Raw genomic sequence first — 23,917 nt, forward strand, 5'->3', positions numbered from 1 at the left:
CAAAATGGATTAGGGAATAATGAGCTAGCAGTGACTCGATAGAAGAAAATAATGTGTGTCCTGCATTAAAATCAGTCACTGCATTTTTGTCAGACAGCGATAATAGAGACAAATTCTCCATTTTTCTGATAGTTAAAGCTACTCAAATTTATTCTGCCCATGGAACAATGTGTATCAAGAAGTGAGGGAGACACCGTGACAGCTGTCTGTCATTAGGCAGCGTCTCCTTCCTGCCTGGGCTCCTCCAAGCGATTCCATGGCCTCTTCCCCTCTCATGAGCTCAGGCAGTGGATGCAGCTGGCAAAGGGTCCTGTGGGGTGGGAAGGAACCTGCAGAGCAACACTTGCAGTGCAGGCGGTGCAAACCCTGCTACGGAGGTAGCATCAGCAGGAAGATGAACATGAACATCTCGTCTTTGGTGCAGGAGGCTCAGCACATGTGCTTTTGGGTTCTGCTCATCCTAACTCCGGTGCGACAAGTGCTTTTTCCAGCTCCACAAGTGGACCAGATGAAAGGATGAAGGCAGCAGTGGTGTTGTGTAGTAGCCACAAGTGCTCTCCTAGTCTGTATAAGGATTAGGGCCCTATGGCTTGGTTATTCAGGCTGTTCGTTGAGTAGAGAATTGCCCCTATTCACAAGGTACCACTGTGCCAATCTCCAACACTGAGGACAAGCAGCTAACACACACTCTCACAAAAGGAACATGTATAATGTATGATAAGGCCAGAAGGAACAGAGACCTCTCATTGTCTGATTTTGCAGATAAGTCATGTGTGTGAGGACAAGAGACCAGGGGACTCTCTTGACAAAGAGTACAATGATTAGTGCTCCAGTTGCGAATGTTTAGAAATTCAGGAAACTCCAGAACTGCAAAGGGGAGATATTTGTTCCGTTCTTCATTGTATTAGTCATTTGGTTTGACACTCTCCTCTGACCAGCATGACTGAAACAAACACTGGAGTCATCTGCGAAAGCAAACCAAGAATGAGGTCTGCATTCCCTTGGCACAGCATCGCTTGGCTATCGCAGAGTCCGGAGTCTGACACACGTCTGCTCTGTGCAGCATCTGAGTCCAACTGCACACAGCACAGCCGTCAGTTCCTACCAGCTCCTTTGGGAATGCACTGGTACCCCCATCCTTTTTATTTCTTCAGGTCAGTCAAAACAACAATAGTGAACATTTGCAGAGTTCAGGAAAACAGCCTATGCAGCAATACTTTTAACCAGTCTCTGAGGTGGTGTGAACAGTTGTGTCTGTAAATGTTTTTCACGTAACCACCACACTACTGAGGCCTTTGTTCTGTCTATCCTAATCTCTTGGGGCTAAAGGCATCCATCCTCGTCTGGAGTGGTCCTTGCTGAAGACTTTTCAGAGAACAAGGTCAATTTGGTGTCCCTATCTTCCTCTCTTCCAGAAGTCTGAAAAGGTTCTGTCTTCTTTTGTTTTGTTTTGTTTTGTTTTGTTGGTACCTACTGCTTGCAGATACAGACTAATATTTTCTTCAGTCTTCACTTAGAGCATATTTCAAATTACCTTCCACTTTTAGTGCTCTTTGCAGATCAGCAGTCTTTGGGCAGAGATCTCTGCCATATACCAGGTCCTTCTGCACCACGCACTGCCCTGCTCCAGTGGCCTGTCTAGCAGAGCTGCTGAAAGTTGCAGTTCCCCATCATGTAGCTCCCAAAGCCACAGCTTAGAAATAATTCCAGTTTTTACTCAGTAATAACACAATGGCACTGACCCTACCATCAATTGTTAGTCTGTCAGAAACCCAGCACTTTCATGTGATATCTTAATCAGTTAAATCTGCAACTGAGCTCCAGACTACAAATTTACAGCCAAAGGCAACAACCATATCATGGCTGTAAATCAACATAATTTATTTATTTATTCTTGTATTATAACATTGTTAGTATTATTATTATTATAAGGGAAAGCAGTACAGAGCCAAAATCAGCATGTTCAATTAGCAGGAGGGAATGCACATTAAGTTTAAAGAACCCTTTTGCACTATCTGATTCTAATAGCAGAAATAACAGGGCCTAATCTGACCCATCATTTCAGAGCTATAGGGAGAACAAATTGCCGTCGACTGGGGAAACGTTTGGAACAGCATGCAGCCTGTCCTCTCCTGACATCCTACTCAGCAAATTCCTCACAGATTTCCTCCCAGTGTCAGTACAACTGACATAAAGGTTATTTCATAAAATTTTGTGTGGATTGCTAACTTGTGAAAACCGAAGGACCCGTGCCCAAAACAACAGTACAGACTCAAGTAAATAATCATAGCATTTTTCTTTTATGCTTAAAGCTTCACAAACGCAGCAGAGGAGAGACTGAAGTTTCCCAGCCAAGTACCAATACTGTGAGCACATATCGAAATGAGTAGCCAATAAATGTTGAAATCAAGGTGACTGATCACATAAAAACTTCTTGTTTGACTGGCGACTGTTAGGAAAGGTTTCCAGTTTAATGTGCAATATGATGAAGGGTGGAAAAAAAACCAGCAGAATTAAATATTAAATGCTAAAGTCATAATAAATCATACCAGCTATTTCTTCAGCAGATCAGGAATGCTGTAAGACACAGAGGTGTGATCAGGGTGGACAGGAGGAGGACATTTGTTACCAGCATTAGACTGGCAGTGTCCCCCAAACCAATTGTGGAACCTTAGTAAAACAACAGATAGGCAAAGTTTTGGAGGTTTGATATTCGCATACCAAAATAATGTCATGCAACTGATCAGAAACTTTTCTTGTTTATCATGATGCTATCAGAAAAGCAGATGGATATCCAAAATGATAATACTGAGCTCTCATTCCCAACACACAGTGTTTCGGCCAAGATCACTGGTATGTTCTGGCTACTTCACATTGCTCCCAATTAAAACTCAGTCAGTCTTACAGCTGCTTTGTATTCCTAGAGCAGTGCAGAATAGCTGGATCGTGCCATTGACTTTGGCCCTCAAACTGCTTGGAAATTACTATGTCAATATCAAAACTTTGGCCCTTTCTGTCATTATTTAGGCTTGAGTCGACCTGCATCTCTGGCTTCAGCATATGACACCTTCTCATTTGAGTAACATGTTGGAAAATATCAACATTATAACTGAAGACAGAGTAGGTGTCTGCGTAGCACTGATTTTGGCAAGCTTTTACACAAAGAAAGGCTGTTAAGGGTAATGTCCCTGAGAGTAACAGGCTGTCTGCCACACTTACTGTGATGTAAGACTTGGTGCAAAATAAACCTACAAGTGCTAAAGAAATTTAAAAAAAAACCTCAAAGGTTTGACTTCGTTTAGTTACAGCCATAGTCTAATTAGCTGTTTGATGCAAAGCTCCAGATCAATTGGTTAAGCTACTCTGCTGCTGTATTAATGAGTTAAAAAAATAAATTTGTCATCTGTCCTTCTGGGCCTGTATTACCTATATTCATTCAACACCAAGTTAAAGTGCACTTTAAATATGCATTCTATCTAGCAGCTCTCTCTGCTCCCACAGGGACTGGTGGATCAAAGTGGCTGTCTTGAGTTATGATTTGACAGGGTGACACACCAGCTTTCATGAAGTCTAACATACCCGAGTGCATCTGTTTGATTGTGCTGTGCTTGAGGTGGATACTGTGTCTCAACTCGTCATGAGTTAAATTTAAATTTAGTTGTGCACCTTCAGGTTGAGTCATCTTTCTACGGAGAGATGTTACTAAGCAGTGTAATGTAATAATCTGTTTTCCACTGGAAAACATGTGTAAGACACACTTGCAATATTTATTCTTAAAACATGTAGGATGTTCTAGAGCCACGAGGCCATTCACGGTAAGCCATGAAAAATAAGCCATGGTTAGGAGATGAAAGTGGCTGGAGACTGTGGCCCACAGGGACTCAGAAGGAAATACTCAGAAAATACAGACAGCTTGAATCCCAAGTGCTCTCTCCTGAGAGGAAGCATGGTTGGAAAGTTTAAAATCCATTAAAGTTAAACAAATTGAAAAGCCCTATCTGAGAGGAAACATAGTACAATGTTTATTTTTCCATTACAAACCTGAGACCTAAAAGATTTCCTGAGGTTCTCAGGTATTGTTCAGGGTTATAATGGAGATCTGTTTTTAGAAAGTGTAATTCATGTGTTTAATCCAAACTATTTGATGAAAAACACACTGCATAAGCATTCAGGAAGTTAAAGGCCATTGTATACCTGTATCACACATTGTTTGGATAGGAGCTGACCTACAATGCAAGGAATCTCATCATGAAACTCTCTCACTCAAAAACATTGGGCCTAATTCACTCCTCATTCATGCTGCTGGCTGAATTCCACTGAATTAATGAAGTTAAGACATGAGTAACCAATGATAATAAAAAGCCATTCTTCCTGCTGAGTGTGAAACTACCAAAATGCAAGGCTAATCTGAGTAGGAGATTTATAATACTGGCCTACGACAAGTAAGTAGCAAGCCTTAGCAGGCCCAGCATAACATGGGCCAAGCAGATTAGTCAATGTATTTTACGGTTTGCCCCATCACTACTGATCTGCTGCTCTGAGATCCTTATCAGCAAAATGTGCGATGTTAGCGATGTTGAGAAGCATCTGTTTGATTAATGAACAAGCTGCAAACTAAATTCAGAGGTGAATTTAAGTGAAAAGAAAGATTTGGAAGCAGAGGAATATTCCTCATTAGATTTACTGATACAGAAACTGGGCAAGTTTAAGACATACAGACCCTTCTTCAACTTTCTTCCATTTGTTTTGCTCAGGCAACTAAAACAAGATACATCTCTGTACAGATCTTACTTTTCCAGTATTCTTAGACTGTCTTGGGTAAACGAGACTTAAGTAAAAATGAAGGTAGCGGGAGATATGACCATACACATAATTAAGTTGAAGTTAGGCAACATAAATTTCTGGTGGTTTCCCTTGACTGCTATACAAGCAATTTCAAGTAAGATGAATTTTTAGACCAACTTAATTTAAATTTTCACTGCCTTATATTTTACCTCTAAGTTTGACACTGAACCAAATCTAAATTCACTATTGCCTTTTTATTTCATATGGCAGAAATATCCTGATCCCAAATAACAATCAAGGCCACCTACATTTAAGCATGGACAATAATTACAAAGACCTACTTCAACACAGGAAGGCCACAGGATAGAAATATAGGTCCATATATAAGCATGTCTGAATATGTCTTGTACATCTTTTTAATTCTGATAAGTAATGAAATACACACGGTTGAATCCATCTTGTCTTCTGCCATTGCTGTTTAGTGACAGAGAATGAAACTTTACAAGATAAATGGGATTTTAAGGGGTGTCAATATCCCCAGCCAAGTCTGCAGGGTCAAGGGAGAAAAAGGAGAGACAGTTACAGGAGGAGAAAATGGACAGGCAGATTAAGCTAATTTTAGTTGAGTGTGTTGCATGGTTGATAAATCAAAACGGGATGACAGATAAGAAAGAACTGTGAAAAAAATCTGAAGACAAGGGCAAGTTGTTTAACTTGATATTGCTGAACAGCATCCAGCAGAAGGAATCATCTTTGATGAAGATGATTCACAGAAAGGATGATTTTAGCAGCTGTGTTTTATGTGACACCAAAGCTACGTTACTTGTAAACTAAATGGTCCCAGGGCCCCATTCTATCCGTGAGGTCAAATAGCACAACCTGGCCATGCTCGCACTACTGAGCTCTTGTGTTCCAGAACAGGGGGGCTGCATCTGCACTGTCTTTTGGACTGATCCCTGGTGTGGGACGAGAACTGGCTGGGAGAGTGGCAGTTCCCCTGGACCAGAAGTGTGCCAAGGATCTGCAAATAGTTTGATAATACAGAAGGTCAAGTGTCAGAGCTCAGTAACATTTGCTTCACTGATGTCCTGGGATAGACATAGCCTAAGCGTGCAGTGTAGGTGCTTTAAGAGAACAGAGACGTGAGTGTTCAATAACCAAGACCTAACATTTTGCAGAAACAGTGAATCTTCTGGAAGGACTGCTTTGATCATGCCCATTTACCTCTTAGTGTTTTCGTGCCTTCTTGCGCTTCTTATTCAAACTTCTTTTCAGCTTTCTTTCATCGCACTTGCAGCCTAGTAATCTCATGCAGTATTTATCCTAAAATGCAGTTTACCACTTGATTTAGTCTGCATTCCCAAGTTTTCTTAGTTACCTGGAACAAAACCAGTGCTTCACTGAGGGGAGCTATAGAGTGACCATTGCTTATCATGCGTTGTCACTCCACTCTCTCATAAAGAATTTATACATAGGGAACATACTTTTTGAAAATTTAAATTGCATTTCTGCCTTTCAAGTAAACCTCGTGTTAAAATAGGGCCTACTTCAACAAGCTGTTTTGTTCAGTAGTGGTTAATTGCAAATGATCAAAACGTTGACTTTTGGAAAGGTCACCCTGGAAAATGTTTGTTATTATTTTCCTGCATCACTTTAGGCTCCATACATTATAGCTCATATCAGTGTCCTGGCATGCTGACAAGCAGGGTTACTCTTACTTTAGGACTCCATTAAATTTATAATCAGTGCTCTGGATTCACTGTCTGCCACACACAAAGTTACTGAAAAATTTGAGCTTTGTGTCCCCTTCCTTTGAGCATGACAGTATATTTCTGTATTTAGAAGACTGTTGTTCTGCCAAAAGGCAGTATTTCTCCTGTGGCTTTTTGTAAATAGTTTTATTTATAAAATGCACCTTTATGTTTCTTTCTAGGTAGGGATGAGATCCCGAAACCAAGGTGGAGAAAGCTCGTCTAACGGGCACTTCTCCAATTCCAAGCCTGTCATCAGCCATGCAGAGAACGAAAAACTCCAGGATGATGCCAAGAAAAAGAACAAACCTCATCGGAAGGAAGATGAGGTCATGGTTTCAGCAACTGTCAAACGGCACTCAAGATCACCTGGGCCTAGTGAACGAAAGAACAAGAAGTCCATAGAGCTCTCTAAAGAGGACTTGATCAAACTCCTCAGTATCATGGAAGGAGAACTGCAGGTAAGCTAAACAACTTTTTAAACTGTATTTTCTATTTATCCATATATTTTTAGGCTGTCCAAGAATCTTGGGGCTCAAGAGACAGTGACATGCAAATGTAAGGCAAAGGACCATAAGGAGAGAGCAGTGCTAGCTGGTTTCTATCAGGATAGTCACAGTTTTAAGTTCTGCTTTATTTACCATGTCTATCTGCAGCTGCCAAAGCAAGTGAAATTACAAACACCTGTCAGAAATGATGAAGAAAGGGGAGTCTGGTGGTTTTGAATGCTTGAAAAGAGGCACAAAACAACCACAGGAGAATCAGTTCAGAAAAAGACAAGCAAATACAGTGAGTGCAATTACAGTCTTAAATACAAATACTCAAGGGAGAAATCCACAAGTCTCTAATACTGGAAAAGGACTTAAGATGGCCCAGGACCTTGTGCATACTCACGAGTGTTGCTCAGGTCTCAGCCAAAGCTCTGCCTGTCCCACCTGACCTCCAGCACTCTCTGCACATCCCCTTCCTTGCAAAGGCCCATTGGTTTTCTTTCCTGGAGCAGTGCTCACTCGGAAGTTTTCTCAGTTGTCCTGATTTGCATGTTTATTCAGCCCAGTAATAAGTCTGCTACGTGAGACAGCTTGGGTTTGTGTTTAACTCACATCCCCCTAATTTCCATCCAGTTTCAAGGGTTCTCTTTAACAATAATAAATCACTGAACTCTCAGGAGTCTCAGCCATTAGGGAAAATGCAATTTCAAAATGAAAACCTGAAACACAGTATTTGAAAAAGTCAGTGTGAAGAATTCTGACTTTTTACAACTTATCCCCCTCTGCATTAGGACTGCTTGCCAAATTTATACATTCTTTTGTTTCCACTCTAATGCTATTTTTCAGTGCATCTGTGGACAAGCAGAAAAAACTTGCCCAACTTGTGTGAAAACATGCTATGTTGTGATGCCTTAATTCCACCTAACCATCATTATTTAGCATTTCATATAAGGCTTTACTTTTTCCATGAAACCTGCATTCAAAAAGTTGTTACTTCAATTTTGGATTTTTTATCATTTTATCTGATTAAGGGAAGCAATTGTTTTAGAAGTGATCCATTAATTTCTTTGGCATATGAGTCATCTGAGTTATACCATTACTGCAACTTTGTGATTTCATCTCACTTCAGGTTGTCAGAAAGGACTTTCAAGTTTCGGGAAATATGCATTTAAAGTAAATAGTTGTGTCACAAAGACCAAGAACAGTCATTTGGCAGTGAAAAACTGGGGAAAAAAGCAAAAAAATCTGTTGAATGCAATTTTGCTATGAAAAAAAATTGTATCATTATAGAACAGTAGTCATAGCCATAGTACTTCATTTTACTTTATATAAAAACTTGTATATATTAATTCCTAAAATATGGAGCTAGCATGCAACTCTGGGGGTGAATAGAGCCAAACCTGATTAAAAAGATATTGTTCTCATGTAGTTCAGAAAGATTTACCCTGAAGTAAGTACTCAGCAGTGTGCTCAGGTGGCCAAGAAGGCCAACAGCATCCTGGCTTGTATAAGAAGCAGTGTGGACAGCAGGTCTAGGGAAGTGATTGTCCCCCTGTACTCGGCTCTGGTGAGGCCACACCTTGAGTACTGTGTTCAGTTTTGGGCCCCTCACTACAAGAAGGACATGGAGGTGCTCGAGTGAGTCCAGAGAAGGGTGACGAAGCTGGTGAGGGGTCTGGAGAACAAGTCTTACGAGGAGCGGCTGAGGGAGCTGGGGTTGTTTAGCCTCGAGAAGAGGAGGCTCAGGGGCGACCTTATCGCTCTCTATAGGTACGTTAAAGGAGGCTGTAGTGAGGTGGGGGTTGGTCTGTTCTCCCACGTGCCTGGTGACAGGACGAGGGTGAATGGGCTAAAGTTGTGCCAGGGGAGGTTTAGGTTGGATATTAGGAAAAACTTCTTTACCGAAAGGGTTGTTAGGCATTGGAATGGGCTGCCCAGGGAGGTGGTTGAGTCACCATCCCTGGAGGTCTTTAAAAGACATTTAGATGTTGAGTTTAGTGATATGGTTTAGTGAAGGACTTGTTAGTGTTAGGTCAGAGGTTGGACTAGGTGACCTTGGAGGTTTCTTCCAACCTAGACGATTCTGTGATTCTGTGAAGTCACCTTTGTGGTCTTTAAAGGGGATGTGAAGAAAGTCACTAATACTTCCTGGGTGACAATAAATGTGGTCTTTATTCTTATCTCTGAGTAACTCTCTTGTTCAAGAAAGGTTTCACATGGAGCTGTGGCTCTTCGCCCTTGTCCTCCACTTCATAGCCAAGTTATACAACCTTTAAAGGGCTGCCCACATTCTCATTATCCCTATGAGGAAGATGGAGATAACTGCCATCTGCTGTTAATATGGGCTGAAAATCCTCACCAAGGTTATACACGCATTGTCCCACACAATACTTTTAGGGATGTTCCTACATAGAAGCCCCACAGAGATGTTAGGCTGCGCTAAGGCATCCCAGCGTCACAGGAGGCTTCTGAGGACAAACACGCTGACAGCTGTAAAGTGCATCTCCTCTTCTGCTCCCTACAGACAGGAACAAGAATCATTTATGTTTTTAAGCCATAGGAGATTTTAATTTCATTTCAAAACCCCCTGTTTGAGGCAGTTATTTACCTGGTACCTGTGTTGAACCGTTACTGAAGTGGGCAAGCTGCAGCTCTTTGGCCTGAGATGAGAGCCCGGCTTTGACACTGCAAACGACGATGAGCCAAGGCAGACTCCAGCCAAGTAAATACTCTGGTATTACCTCCTGGCTGTCACAGTGACCTAATACACTGAGTCATTTTGTGGCTTTTCATTTACAGATCCGTACAGACATCACTGGTGGCTGCCTGGCATTTTGTTGGACTGGCAAATCAGACTGTGGGTTTATTTTGAAGCCACTTCAATATTGGCAAAGCAAACGGTGTACAGGCACATGTAAGGAGATTTTTGTTTTGAGAATAACAGTGGGCCATACCTATAGGGTCATCCAATAATTTCTGAAGAAAAAAGTGCAGTAAAATACGCTGTTTACTCAGCAGCCATCAGCAGAAGAGGCCTCACATCTGCACTACTGAACAGTGTGCAGGGTGATACTGCCTTGCACACTCCAAACAGTGAGCTCAGCTGGGGATGCCATGGTCATGGCAACCATGGGCTTCAGCAGATTAAATTAAAATCTCTACATATGCTTCGTGTGCTTAGTTCACTATTATCATCTGACATCATAGCAAACACTGTCACAAGCCATGTTGCTCCAAGTATCAGTTCTGAGTCCTTACTTTGGGACCTGATCTCCCAGCTGTAATTTTGAAAGGTGAAAGTGCCAGTAAACTGTGAAGACATGTCCCAGCAGTGATGTTTATGTTTTTTTTTTTTTTTTTTTTTTTTTTTTTTTACTCTTTATTATAATGACCTCAGGTAGCTTGCCTTTGTTTTAGCTTCCAGTGCCAAGTTGGACTTGGCTTTGCCTGTCGTCAAATTTCTTGGCTGGGCCCTGTGCTCTTACTGCAAGTAGAGAAGAGAAGGTTTTCATCAACTGCTGAGGTCACTGGGGCTTAGGCCTTATTTTGTAAGAAAACAAAAGGGGAGAAAAAGTATACAGAAGCTGCAGTGATGAAAATGTGTCCCAATATACATGGCAGGAGAGCTCTTAAGTACAGCCTCTCTGGAGGAGAGCAAGAAGCAAATGAACTGATGACAGGAATTGATTTGAAAGGCCTTGTAGCTCAGTAGAGGGTCTTTTTTCTTGAGGGATCCCACTGCTTGTATAATAAACCAGTGATTACATGGTCTCTAAACACGTATTGGATACACAGAGGTAAAAGACCCATGAAGGTGTTTTCTTCATATATATGGAAAAAAAAAAATCTGATGCCATTGGAATAAATTGGACCATGAACCACGGTGTTAATTTGTCTGATTGTTGCAGTGGTTTCAGTCAAACCAACGTGTAATTATTACTAATTGCAAAGCAGCACAGGCAGCATGAATCTCTACAATGACTACATAATCCTATCTGTGGTTCACAGATTCTTGTCCAACAGCCCATGTATTTGTCCTGTATGCTTTCTGAGCAGTGACTATTTTTCTCCAGCAATATCAGCACTGATTTTCAACATTTCCTGATTAGGGGTCTGAGAGGAAGTGAGGGGCAGTATTCATACATTTTTGCCATGCACTCTTTTATTGCATGTTCAGGGAAAAAAAATTAAAAGTTTGTTTACAAACTACAAATTATTGAATTTTTCAAGAAAAATCATTCCTTTGTTAGGTTCTGTGCCTGTTGCCAGACAGATGAAACTTTAAGTTTGGGAGTCAGTTTTCTATATTTCACGCCAATTAAACCAGGACCAACTTTTCCACTCAAGGCCTTTGTTATAGTCTGTGCTTTACAGCATTTCTGCAGTGCAGAAATGGCCTCAGCCCCTGCAGCTCAGCCACCCGTTCTGGTGCCTCACCCAGTGAGGTCCCTTGCACTCTTTAGGACAGATGGACAGGTTTCTAGCTTTTATTTGACAGAGCCAGGTAGAGATTGCCTTCAGGCTGCTTCCAGACATTCTCCTTGACCTGGGCATTTCAGGGGAGGGTTTGCAGAGGTGGTTGAGGGCTCTGTTGTGTTTTCTCTGGGAAATACTTAGGTACAAGCGGCTGTACATCCTGCTGCGAGGGAAATCCTCTCTCATAACAAACTCAAATAGCTGGTTCCCACATGGGTAATATAGTAGCTAGAGCATGTTAACATTTTAAAAGACATTTTAGCACTTTACAACCTGCCTTTCTATCAGAAGACTAAGCTTTGTAAATGTAAAGGGTGAAAGGAAAATTATTTCCTGTTTCCATTTTCTGCTTTCTGCTTTCTTCCCTTTTTATATATGTACATATTTTATTAAAACATTTTATTCTATGATAACTCTGTTCTGTTCTGTTTCCTAAGAGAGGCTTCCCCTCCTTCTTTTGCTTTCCTTCCCTTCTTTATTTCTCCAGTTATGACCTTTTTCCTTATTCTACCTTTTTGTCACTTCCTAACTCAGGTTTTCTTCATCCTCATACTGTGGATGCATTCACTGACCCATTTTCCTGAGAATCCTTGATGAAAAATTGTAGATCTGCTGAAAATCAGTTCCCTCCCACTAATTCTTTAGACAACCACTTCATTTAACCTTTGTCATGAGTTTATCAGGATGTGTTATAAGACTAGGTAGGTTATTTACCTTGATTACTTCTATTGGAAAATAGTACCAGAACTGAAAAGCTTTGATGTTTAGCAATTTTTTCGTTTAATTTCCAGTCCAATTGTAATTATGTCCAGTGACATCCTTATGAAACTGTGCTATACACCAATCATGTTTTAAATAGCTTACCTCTCTCTCTACTGTTTAATACCTGACGTGTTTGTAGATGGCAGTCACACACCTTTTGAATCTTCACTGTGCTAGCCTTGCCACCTTTGTTTACTCTCCTCTAGCAGAAGAGGCTTCCTACTGTTTCAATTGCCCCTTGATCAGTGCCAGTTGCACTCTAGCTTCATCTTTCCTAAATGTCTGCAGCTAGAACTGCACAGTGTCCCAAACATTGGTTTTCATATTTCATTTTCTATGCTGAAATGGCTTTACTTGGCCCTTCCATCCCTTGATAATATGATTGATATATGAAATGGTTTGACTCTGTTGCTGTAGTTATATTATTTTCTCTCTGTCCCTTCTTCCTCTTGCTGCAATGTGTAAACTTTCATGCAATGCCTTAAACTGCTTTTGTTTGTTGAACTGCTTTGTCAAGGAAACCTGAGTTTCCTAAGAAATTGAAACACTGTTGTGACAGACATCTCGATATTACTTAGTTAAAAACACCATACAAACTCCTTTTTTCTTCAGAGACTTTCTTGATACTCTTGAATAAATACAACTGAATACTGAGTTCCCCAAAAGCTCAAGCTCTGGATATACTCTAGTTAGGTGGGTGGAAATCAGAAGTGTTTCTTTTGGGAAATATTAAAGTTGCAAGAGAAATCTGGGAAAACACGCAACACCGATCCAGAGGGAAGAGGACAAAGCACAGTGAAGAGGAAAGAGCTTCTAAATGGTCACTAGCCGTATCTCCCAGTTTGAGAAGCTGTAGTTACCTGTAGAGAAGCTTGAGTAAGTAAAGGATAGGTAAAGCTACAGAAAAGTGTGTGTAGAGTAGCTTTGCATAAGAGTTTGTAACTGTGAAATCTTGTTAATTGGATTGAAAGAGTTTAGTATTTTCTGAACATATCACACAGACAAAATTCAAATTCCCCTACAGAAGAACATTGGTATAGACAGAGCTACAGGGAAAAAGTGAGGATGGGGTTAATCTGAGGAGAGAGAGGTGACTTAAGGATAATAGAGTGAGAGTAGAGTTTGGGCAACAGAAGAAAAAGAGTGTAAGGAAAGGGGGATGCAATAGTGATAAATGGATCTGAGCTAGAGATGTGGAAAGGGGATGTAGAAATGACAAGATGGTCAGGAGACAGATGGTATCCACATTGCATCCTAAAAATGCCTGGCATATGAATATCACTACAAGGAGTTAAACGATTCTCTCCTGTCTGACTGACTCCTTGTTTGTTTGCGTTTTCTTGGTGGAGCAGGCTATTGGAGGACAAAATCTAGAGTAGATTTCAGACCACAAATGCTCTCTTCTTTTTTTTTTCATTGAATATTTTATAGCCAGAGATGAATTTTGCCTAGAATAACGTGTTTTTCTGCAATTTACAATCATCGCTGTGCAAAACGCAGGAAATACAGGGTTTGCCTAGCAAGTCACAGAAATTATGAATTTTAAAATAGAATCCTGCTGGTTTATGAGAGAAAAAGAAAAAAGATAAGACAATATACTGAAATATAGTTAAGTTGTGCTATTCGGGCAATTTACTACTCCCTTTGAAATCAGGGGCAGAGGTACTATCAATTATAGTAATGAAAAAATCACTGAATGGTTAGGGTTGGAAGGGACCTTAAAGATCATCTAATTCCATCCCCCTTGCCAGGGGCAGGGACACCTCCCACTGGATCAGGTTGCTCAAAGCCCCATCCAGCCTGGCCTTGAACACCTCCAGGGATGGGGCATCCACAGCTTCTATGGGCAGCCTGTGCCAGTGCCTCACCACCCTCTGAGTAAAGAGTTTCTTCCTTATGTCTAATCTAAATCTACCATTTTTTAATTTAAAACCATTACTTTTTGTGATGGTTTTGTGATGGACACTTTTGTGATGGATACTATCATCTCTTTGGTAATAAAACTGCTTTAGAATTACATGTTTTTCAAAGTCATTATCCTTAATAAAATGTCAGTATCACTGGACAGCTGTAGGCTGAAAACCACTTAACCACTTCCACAGAGAAGTTTTAACATCCTTCTCTGCTAATGCCTGAGCTGCACTCACCAGAGCTAGATCTATCATGTTGTTTAGACTTGGAGGGTCAGCTGGAGAGGAAGGAATACTGAAATAACTGTCTCTGATCCATTGAACATCTTGTCTAGAGGGGAGGGAAGAGGATGAGCGGCTTTTTTTTTTTTTTAATTAATGTACTTCTGTACAAAATGTAACAGAAAGTACTGCCCCAGATCAACTTTAAGTTTTGGTCTTGGGATCAGTGTCCTTAACCGATCCTCCTTTGCAATCTTCTTCAAATCATTTTAGTCACCTGATGTCACTTGACTAGGTTTTTTTTTTGTTGTTTTGATTTTTCATTTACTTAATAGCAATTGTACACTCAGTGCAACAATAATGAGAACATCTATGTCATTTCTCATTTTCCTGGGAAAAGGCTCACTCTGTGGGAAAGAACATGGCCAACCCATTTGTGATAGATGCTAGATGCATGGGCTTTCTGGCTTTAAAATATCTGGGATTCTCGGGAGATCTTGCAGTGAGCATATCTCTTATGTGTCATACTGCTGTCCGGTCCTCTGAGTCACCAGTTGTTAATGTAACATTTCAGTTGTAGCTAAGTCTGTTTTTATTAACTTTGCTGTCCCTGTTGTGTATTTATTAAGTTTGTGTCTCCTTTCTCCAGCTGACAATCAGATAAGCTCTTGAGAGCAAAAATGATTATTTTCCATCCAAAATGAGTTTTAATAAAAGCAAATATAAGCCTTTATATAACAACTGTGAGAACATGGCTATCTGAGAAAGTGTCTTGTTTCTAGGGTTAAAGGCTCCACCTATTGGTTGACTAAAATGAGAGAAATGCAATATTTCAATATAGAAAACGGCTGGTCCTACTGAACATCCTGTGTCTTGCCACATCTTTGCGAAACTGCTGGCTTCAGTGTAGGATTTTGCATGAGGGCCAAAGTAAAACGAGCTCAGTGACATATTTCTGAGAGCTGTGCACACACGGCACTCAAACTGATGCAGGGCTGAGAGATTATTAGAGGAAGTCCTTTTCTAAGACAGGAATGGTTTACATTTTTGCAAATGAAGAGTTTCTTACCCTGGAAACGACTGTTTTTCTTTGGAAAAAATAAAAAATAAAAACAACATAAATTCATCCAAGCCAGCAAAATTAGTGGAACTGACTCACCCAAGTACAGTTAGAAGGTAACTTCCAGGCATTTGTGGCCTTTACGTTTAGACAAGATGGGAGCAGAAATGTTGATGGAGTCAGCTTTATAATGAAAGCCCATTTCCCCAGATTGCCCCAGGCAGTTTCAGCAGTTCAAGAAAAATGGCAGTTTGAAAGCTCTGGTATTGTTCCTGGGAATGCAATGGGGAGATGGAGAAGGGAGAGGACATCTGAGTGAAGCCTGGGGAAGACAAGAGGAAGGACGGATGTTGAGCACAATCAGGGGGATTCTGGAGAAAGCGGGAGGCTGTGAGGACATTGTGGGCATGGGCAAGAGTCCTCATTCTGCACCTTTCATTGTCTGCCCTCGCTAAGTCACTTGTCTCTAAGAGCTCGCTCCACTTCCCTTGTCTCCTCTGACAATTCCCCTGCTCAAGTAATTGGCTTTGCTGGTAAGTGCTCGCTGTAATGCAGCCCTACTATTCTTGTCCATTCATCAGTCATCAGTAACTTGAATGCATATCCATGGAGCACAGAGCACTGAAAAACAGCTTGTTGAGGCCAACAAAATGCTTGGACAAGAGAAAGTTGTGTATACAGTTTATTACACATGTATACATGCTTGCCGCTGTTGGTATCCTGCTCTGAGTTAGGCTCCAGCCTCTGCAGAGGAGGCAGAAGGATTTCCTCTGAACTTCATCATCCTGACAGCTACAGCCCCAGTGGCACCAGCTTGTCTCTCACTCTGACCTGCTCCACGCACGCTTATTCCTGCCAGAAGCCAGCTAGATGACTGCAGAAAGAAATACCTATTTGGGTTTGTTCCTCTTGGAGGAACACCAAGAGGTACTTACACTAGCATCTTCTAGTACCTACCTGATGTTCAGGTCAAAGCATCTAATTTCAAGTGCTTCAGATCCTTATAGAGTCAACAAAGCAATTCCAAAAAGCACTTTGGAGAACCTGAGTTGCATGTCTAACGAAGAAGCTTTTTAGTTTCCCATGGACTTCAACAAATTGGACGGTAACATAGAAATACATAAACATGGAAGAAATAGAGGAATACAGTGAAATGAAGAGAAGAGCAATGATATTGATGTCACAGTGCTGTATTTTTTGTAGCATTCATAACCTTAGAACCTGGGGATCTTGTATGTATTTATGAATTAAGCCTCATGGCATTTCTGGGAAGTATTATTTCCTTTACAGGACGGAAACTGGAGCATTGTGAAGGTTAAATTAAATGTGGTAAGCACTGGAAAGAGGTCAATGGACAGAATGTGGATCTCTTGAGTTATGGTCCAGACTTGTTACTATAAGATTAAATGGAAGATTATAACACAAGAAAGAGGAATAGAAATGCTTTTCCCGTTATTACCCTTTCATAAGTCATCTTTTTTTTTTTTTTTTTTTTCCCCCCTCTCTTAAATATGTGCTAACTGATCATAAAATAATTTGTGGTTACAAAGGGAAGGTCTCAAAGGAAGGCACCTTACTACACGAGTCCAGCAATACAACAACACCTTAATGTGTGTGAAACATGTTGCAATTTTACTGATTTCCTCTACTGCTAAAGTGCCTCATGATCTGCCATTCACCTGGGATGTGGAAAGCTGCAGATCATTTCCTTAGCATGAAAAAGGCAGAACAGGCCCTTAGCCATTGGAGCTTTCCATGTCTGATTTGACGTACCACAACCAGGGGGTCTCCTCTGCCTTTGCAAGTGTCGTGGTGACTCTGCCAGCTGCTCAGAGATCTTAAGCTGCTTTGTTAATTACCTCATTTATTAAGTTGCACACCACAACACAGCAGCCACATACCAGCCCTGAACTGTGAAAGCAGTCGTCTCTGTGCTGGCGTTAACTATTCTCCCTGCTCAAGTGTCCAAAAAGGTGCTTTAACAGATGTTCCTCCTTCTCCCTGCTGGCTGCTTGCATCAATGCGGGGCCTCCGCTTGCTGCCGGGCTTCAGGTCATGTGCAAAATGTTATTATACGCTTAAAGTTGGCTGAGACATATGGTCTGAATGGCTGGATATGGTAAACCCTAACCAGCGGGGTTAGACCTGGCGGTGCATTCCTGAATCATGTAAAGCACATCCCAACATGCAGATTTGTGCGCATAATTGAAGGTGACCTCCTGTGTCTGTCTCTCCGTGCCGACTAAATCATGACACTGTAATTCTTCATGCTGTAGTAACTGCCCTGCGATTTGATAATATCGACCAAAACGCTCGTTCAGTGTGAAAAAGCAGGATAACCCAGACCCTAATAATTCTGAAAACATCAAGCAGTGTGGAGTTAATACTTCTCGGGGCCTTACCATGGGAATTTTCTGGCTGTGGCCCAGACTACAGATAATTAATTATGTCAGTGAAAGGCTCTGGTGGCCTGTTTTCTTCAGAAAAAAAGTGACATCATCCATGGAGCTCTCTGGCAATAAAGCAGAACAAAGCTGTGTGGGCAGGAAATAACAGACAGATGTCTTCTAGTGCTCATTTGATCTGTTTCGAAGCTTGCTGTAAGAAGTAATATACTGTTCAGTGCTGCTTCTCCCCAGCTCTCCAATCTTTAGTGCGGATGTTTTTAAACATAAGAGGCCAAATTAATTCTTCTGGAGCCACTTCAGAGGATTTATGAGCTGGTCTATCACGTGCTTCTCCTTCAGTATTGATTTTAGGAGGACTTTCTGTGTTATCACTGTAAGATAACTCACAGCAGGATGAGATACACCGTGTAGTTCCAAGGGCTTTGTACAGGGCCAGAAAGTTCTGTGCAGTGCGAACAAGACAGGGACAACCCTGTTTTATATCACCAGTGTCACAAGACACCGCTTGCATTTCCTGGTATATTACACTAAACTTTTGTACAAAAAGCACTGGAGGTCACTTCTCAGCACTGAACTCATCTCTTCCAGTGCAAATCACTTACAAAGACCTGAATCCAAAAAAAGAAATCAGTGCAAGTGAACTCCCCAGTTTCAAGTATCAGGGAATTTAGCTAAGATTACAAGAAAGAAAAAACCTTACATTGTCTTCCTTGCAAGAAAAACGATGCATACATGTCATTAGCTACCACTTCCAATGGCTAGAACCATTAGGTGAGTGATACAAACATGGCTACTTCAGACATCCAGTATAGGAGACAAAAATATTTCTTGAGTTTCTAGCAAAAATGAGCTTTTTATGATGCAATATACAGTAAAGCATCTAACTTCCTAACTTTAAAGCAATAAATGCATCTGTACCTGAAAATACGTTTCCACCCAGACCTCGCAGCAGTTTGTAAGGATAGCCTGGGGAAGCAAGCCTGTAGCAAAAGTGTTGTTCTAGTAGGCAGGGTAAGTTTTATTCATTTTTCTATTTGTGCTCATAGCATCACAATACAAAATGAATAAAGTTTGGTTTCTTTTTAATTGCTTGAATTTCCTTCCAAGGTAAGAAAAGAGGGGAAGTTACTGAGTATAAACATGCGGATTAGTGTTAGGAAAGTTTTACAGATAGAGTTTTTCAACTACTGTTGCCCGAAGATGCTGTCTTCATTTAATTAAACTAAACAAACATGATGTAGGTCTCTAATGGGAATTTTCAGAAACAAAACTATTCCTGCTGGCTGTGACACAACATGAGCGTGTCCTGGATAGTGCAGAAAGCAGTGTGAGAGCATCCTCCCAATTTCCTTTAGAGGCATGCCTTGGTCGTGATGTTTCTTAGCTCTAGGTGAAAAGTTTGTGAAGTCTACTGGAATTTAGGAAGTCAGCCACTGGGAAGATCACAACGATGCACAGAGAACCTGTGACCTTATCTAGTTTCTGATGCAGTGCGGGGCAGCTGTTGCACTATTAATAACCTGAACTGTGTGAAACACAAGTAACAACACCACAAGTAACAAGTTAAGGTTCCTGTCTGTGGTTTTATAGTTATTTCTTGCCATTAATCACTAGCAAGAAAAACATGACTTCATAAACATTAAACCTCTGTTACTTGGTGCTTTCACTCGTGCAGGCATAACAGGCAGTCATGATAACTGGAAAAGAAATACTCAAAAGATGGAAATATCAGAACTTCAAAATATTGTATTACTGTATTCCCTGTTAGCTCTGCTCCTGGTCCTGAATTTTCAGAACTACTTTCAATAAATTGAGAGGAATCTCATCATGTTATTGAAGTGTTTAGGTCACTCTGAAGTCATTAGATGTATTTTAGATTGAACACTGAACTGTAAGGGACATGGTTACAGATTTAGAGAGCAGTAACACTGTGAATTTTCAGGAAGACAACTTATGAACAAACAAAATTCATGAGAACAGTTTAGGAAACGGCCTGGCAAAGGATCTCAAGTTGGATTTTCCTCTCATCTGACAGTGATTACTTTGAATCCATTTGGCCCATCTTGAATGCAACTGAATTTTTTTCCCAATTTACTAGATGCCTTATATGAAACGAGTTTGACCAGCCCAGTCCCATTTCCCAGGTGACAAATGGGCTATTGCAAAAATTCCCCGTTTAGTGGGTGCTAAGTTTTGTTCACAGTCCCACAGGAGAGGCCAAAGACTGTGGGAATGGGGAGAGAGGGCTGTGGTAAATTGGCAGGGCAGGGCAGGAGGAGGAAGCACGTCCGAATGCTGGGCTTGTGTAACAGTCTTTCCATTGACCAAGAATTTGGTTGCTAGGCTGCCAGTCCCCTTTTACAAGCAGCAGAGTCATGCTATTGTTTCCTAAATGGTTTCAATTTTATGCAGGGACCTCTTTACATCCCTTCTATATCATTTAAATATTTTACTAGGCACGTATTAAAGTGAGGTTTGGAACTCAGACCCCTGCTCTGCTCAAGCCTGTAAGCAGAAGAAAGCCCTTCTCTTTTATTCTGCCAAAAAGTGAGTATTTCAGGGTAACCGTGTGAAAAGTGGCCTCTCGTCGGCCTTCCAGCTGGGCTGCCAGTGTGCAGGCCTGAGGGGAGGAGAGTGTTGTGCTGCGGAATTCCTGTCCCAGGTAGAAGCACGGACCCTGTCACCTAAGTAGGTGCTGCAACCACTGGGCAGTAGAGAAGTGGGACAGGAGAGCAGGAGGAGCTGTGTGGGACAGCAGTGCTTGGTTGAATTTCAGACCCTCTGTGGATGTGCTAAAGATTTGAGGCCATCATCCTTTAGATTTTGGCACCTCCAGTAAGGACAAAACGAGGCTTGGACAGATGATACAATTTGACGTTGCAGTTTCTCTCTCAGCAGGGACAGTAGGAGTTTGGTGGTCAGGGAGGCTCTAAGCAGGCTTTGCTCCTGAAGAAAACGAATGTGGAAAAACACCTCTCAACCTATACGGCCATTTGTGTTTCTTGCCTTGGGAGTATTTCTAGGAGGTAAAAGTGACATGCTCATTCATCTGACTTGATCATTCCTACAGCTCAGAGGATGAACTGTTTGAGAGCACTTTATTAGCAGAAGAATGTGTTTATTTTCTGAGAAACCACAATCTCAACAGTGAAAATATAAGCTTATCTTCAAGTTTTCCGGAGGACAATTTAAGTCATGACATACTAAAGAGGAAAAGGCACGTATTTTCTAAATTCTGTACCTTGGCTTTAAAGAGCTTCTCTGGCTATTTGCAATCTTCTGGTCTTACACAAATAATTGGAGTATTCTCTCTCATCAGAGTACCACCAGAAAAAAAAAAGTGGACTTGAGAGAGGGCTTTCCTGTGCCAAGCACAATGTTTCTGCCACTAAAATAGCTAACAACTTTAGCCTGTGATTTATATACAAGTTTACTTCCCGTTTGAAATCTCTTCCTTTTATTTGTCTCCTAGCTTATGATTTATGCTAAACAGCATTGTGCTTTGAGGCAAGGGAAGCACATAAAGTAGATGTCCATCAGTAGGAACAGCTTGCCAGTATAGCTCTTCCTAGTTAGGAAGAGGGACCTCTTGTACCTCTTTGCAAGTACATGTGTTGAAGTAGCCTAAGTGTTCCTCCAAAGGATTATTCTGACTTGTTATCTGGAAATGTTCTGTGTCCTGAGGTTTAATACAGTGATGGTTGTAACCCATACATGGAAAGTAAACATCGCCTTATGGGTCTTCTAGTTTCAGTGGACAATTAGGAGGAAACAAGAAATCATGAATTATACAGGCCTGCAGTTTCAGCTCCTTCCCTGTACATTTATCCTAAGGAGCTTCAGAGAGGCTAATCGGGGTTTGCAAATCCCAAGGCTGATGGAAAGTTAGGATGTAACTACCTAGACGTGGGGTAGTTGCACGGCAGAATCTTTCTGTGCTGAGGCTTTGTCTCTGACCAAATAAAAGGAAATTTCCCTCCAGTTTATTATTAGCACAAGGCCTTTTTTTTTCTTTTTTTTTTTTTTTTTTTTCTCCAGTGCTTCCTAGCAACCTGAGTGTCTGTTTGTTAGTTTTCTTTTCACAAACTGTTATCATAAATCCATGGAAACAGAGTACTTGGTGAAGTAGGCGATACCCTTGAAAAGATAATGACAGAGCACTGGCCAAATCCAGAAAAGGCAGAAGGCACCTTGCCATGCTACCGTCATCCAGGTCCCGAGTGCCCATGAAGGGGAACATGAGGGGGCAGGTGCCACCCAACCTGTCCCACGGGCTGGCAACCCTTCCCTCGGCCTGCAGCAAGGGACCTCTCTGCTCAGGATTTCCAGGGCTCTGCCCTGTGCTCTGGAGCTCAGCATGTCACAGCTTTCTTTTAAAATGACAAAGTGAATAATTAGACATGGTCCTGGGACCCCTTCATTAGGTGGTCCAGCTTGAGCAGAGGGTTGAAACAGATGACCTCCGGAGGGTCCCACCAACCCCAGCCATTGTGTGGTTCTGTGGTTCTGTGAACAAGGACCTTCAAACCTTCAAAGTTCTGCCTGAGCTTGGACACCTTCCCCTTTCTCACTTGGGGTGTCAATCCTCTGTTCAGCATCAGCTGCTTCCTGACATCTCTCCAGATGGCTCTTGGGGGACCCAAGCCTCCAGCATCCAGAAACTTCTCTTAACTGGCAAATTTTAAGGTGTTTCAGGGACTTTCTCATTCCCTCCTGCTAATGTTGCTCCACTTCAGTCGTCAATGATTAAAGGCTAATGAGGCTGGAAGGAAAGTATGCACAGCCGTATATAACTGGACAGGAACTAACGTACTTGCTGGGAAGGGCAGTGTGGTCCCTCTGTCAGCTTTGCTGACACTAAATCACCACACCGGAGTTGTCTCTGTTTGCTTTACCTGTCAATGTTTAATTATGCCTTGTGAGGCCCGACAGCTGCAACAGGAGAGAATGAATTCACCCTCCTTCCCTTCCTCCCCCCTTCCCCCCAGTAGCTGAGGCTCCCAGGTGGGCTTGTTCCTGACAAGTGGGGATTTGGAGCTCCCTGTGCTCAGCACTAAAATGAGCCAAGGTTTCAGCATGGCTGTGTCCGTGGCCCTTGGTGCACAGGGCAAAAAGTGCTGCCTCCTTCGTCCCCGTATTTTCAGTGCCCCCCATGAGCATGCCTGCAGTGTGGGGCCCGCAATGGGACACCAAGTTCATGCCTTGGGACGACACAGACATGGCCTGGAAACTGAGGCCAAGGTCCTCAGGTGCCATTTAGTGGGCTCAGCAGTAGGTACTAACCAGAAGAGTTAGTTGCCAACAAGAAGAGTCAACCATTTATTTTAGGAACCCAGTGTAGTCATTGTCTGTTGATATTAGTGAGGTGACGGGACAGAGAGGTTTCCTACTCTCTGCCTTGCCAGAGCCTATAATGGTTATTGCATTCATTCACCACAGAGAGAAAAAAACATTTCTCAGACTAGAAGCGCTAGCCTCATAGTAACAAAGACACTAAGATAACTGTTATTTCTACAGGAATATAAATACTGTATGTTCTTGAAACTGTCTAAAACTTTCCTAAAATATCTTTTTTTTTTTCTTCTGTTCTGAGAGTGGCATATTCCCAGGACATGAGGCAGGGAGGTGGACAGGCTCTCTTGGCACTCCTTGTGACTGGCCTGCATAATTCACTTGTAGTTTTGACATCTGTGAGCAATGCACCCTTCCCACACTCATGCTGGAAAAACTTTAATACCATTCCAGTCTGTTGTTTGTATCTTGCAGACAGAGCAACATGTAAAGCTTTTACTTAAGGTTACAAAATGTTGTAGAGGGTAAGCCCCTACAGTTAGCTGTTTATAATTCATCTAGCTCTCAATTGGGTGGCATGATCTTTGCCTCAAGCTCATTTTTTATTTATTTTCATGTTACTCTATTTTATTAAGAAAAGATTAAATGGTCTTTGTCATTTCCTGAAATTATTTCCTTGCTCATTTTAAAAGCAGATGGTTTTGTAGAGCTGTGATGTCTCTGTGGTATTGGGTAAAGATTTAAGATTTGCTACAGGGAT

At 41.6% G+C, this 23,917-nt stretch overlaps 1 protein-coding gene across 5 annotated transcripts in view; it reads left to right on the forward strand.

Annotated features, from left to right (window-relative positions):
- Nucleotides 1–23,917, forward strand: part of FILIP1 (filamin A interacting protein 1) — a 131,457-nt gene that overhangs the window by 62,657 nt on the left and 44,883 nt on the right. For all 5 annotated transcript variants that reach the window (XM_048050431.2, XM_048050427.2, XM_048050432.2 and 2 more), the window contains one exon: nucleotides 6,719–6,997. In XM_048050431.2, the coding sequence (XP_047906388.1) occupies nucleotides 6,725–6,997 (273 nt within the window). In that variant the 5' untranslated portion in view covers nucleotides 6,719–6,724. The remainder of the gene's footprint in view (nucleotides 1–6,718; nucleotides 6,998–23,917) is intronic.

Source organism: Anser cygnoides, chromosome 3 (genome assembly GCF_040182565.1).
Source record: "Anser cygnoides isolate HZ-2024a breed goose chromosome 3, Taihu_goose_T2T_genome, whole genome shotgun sequence".
NCBI lineage: Eukaryota > Metazoa > Chordata > Aves > Anseriformes > Anatidae > Anser > Anser cygnoides.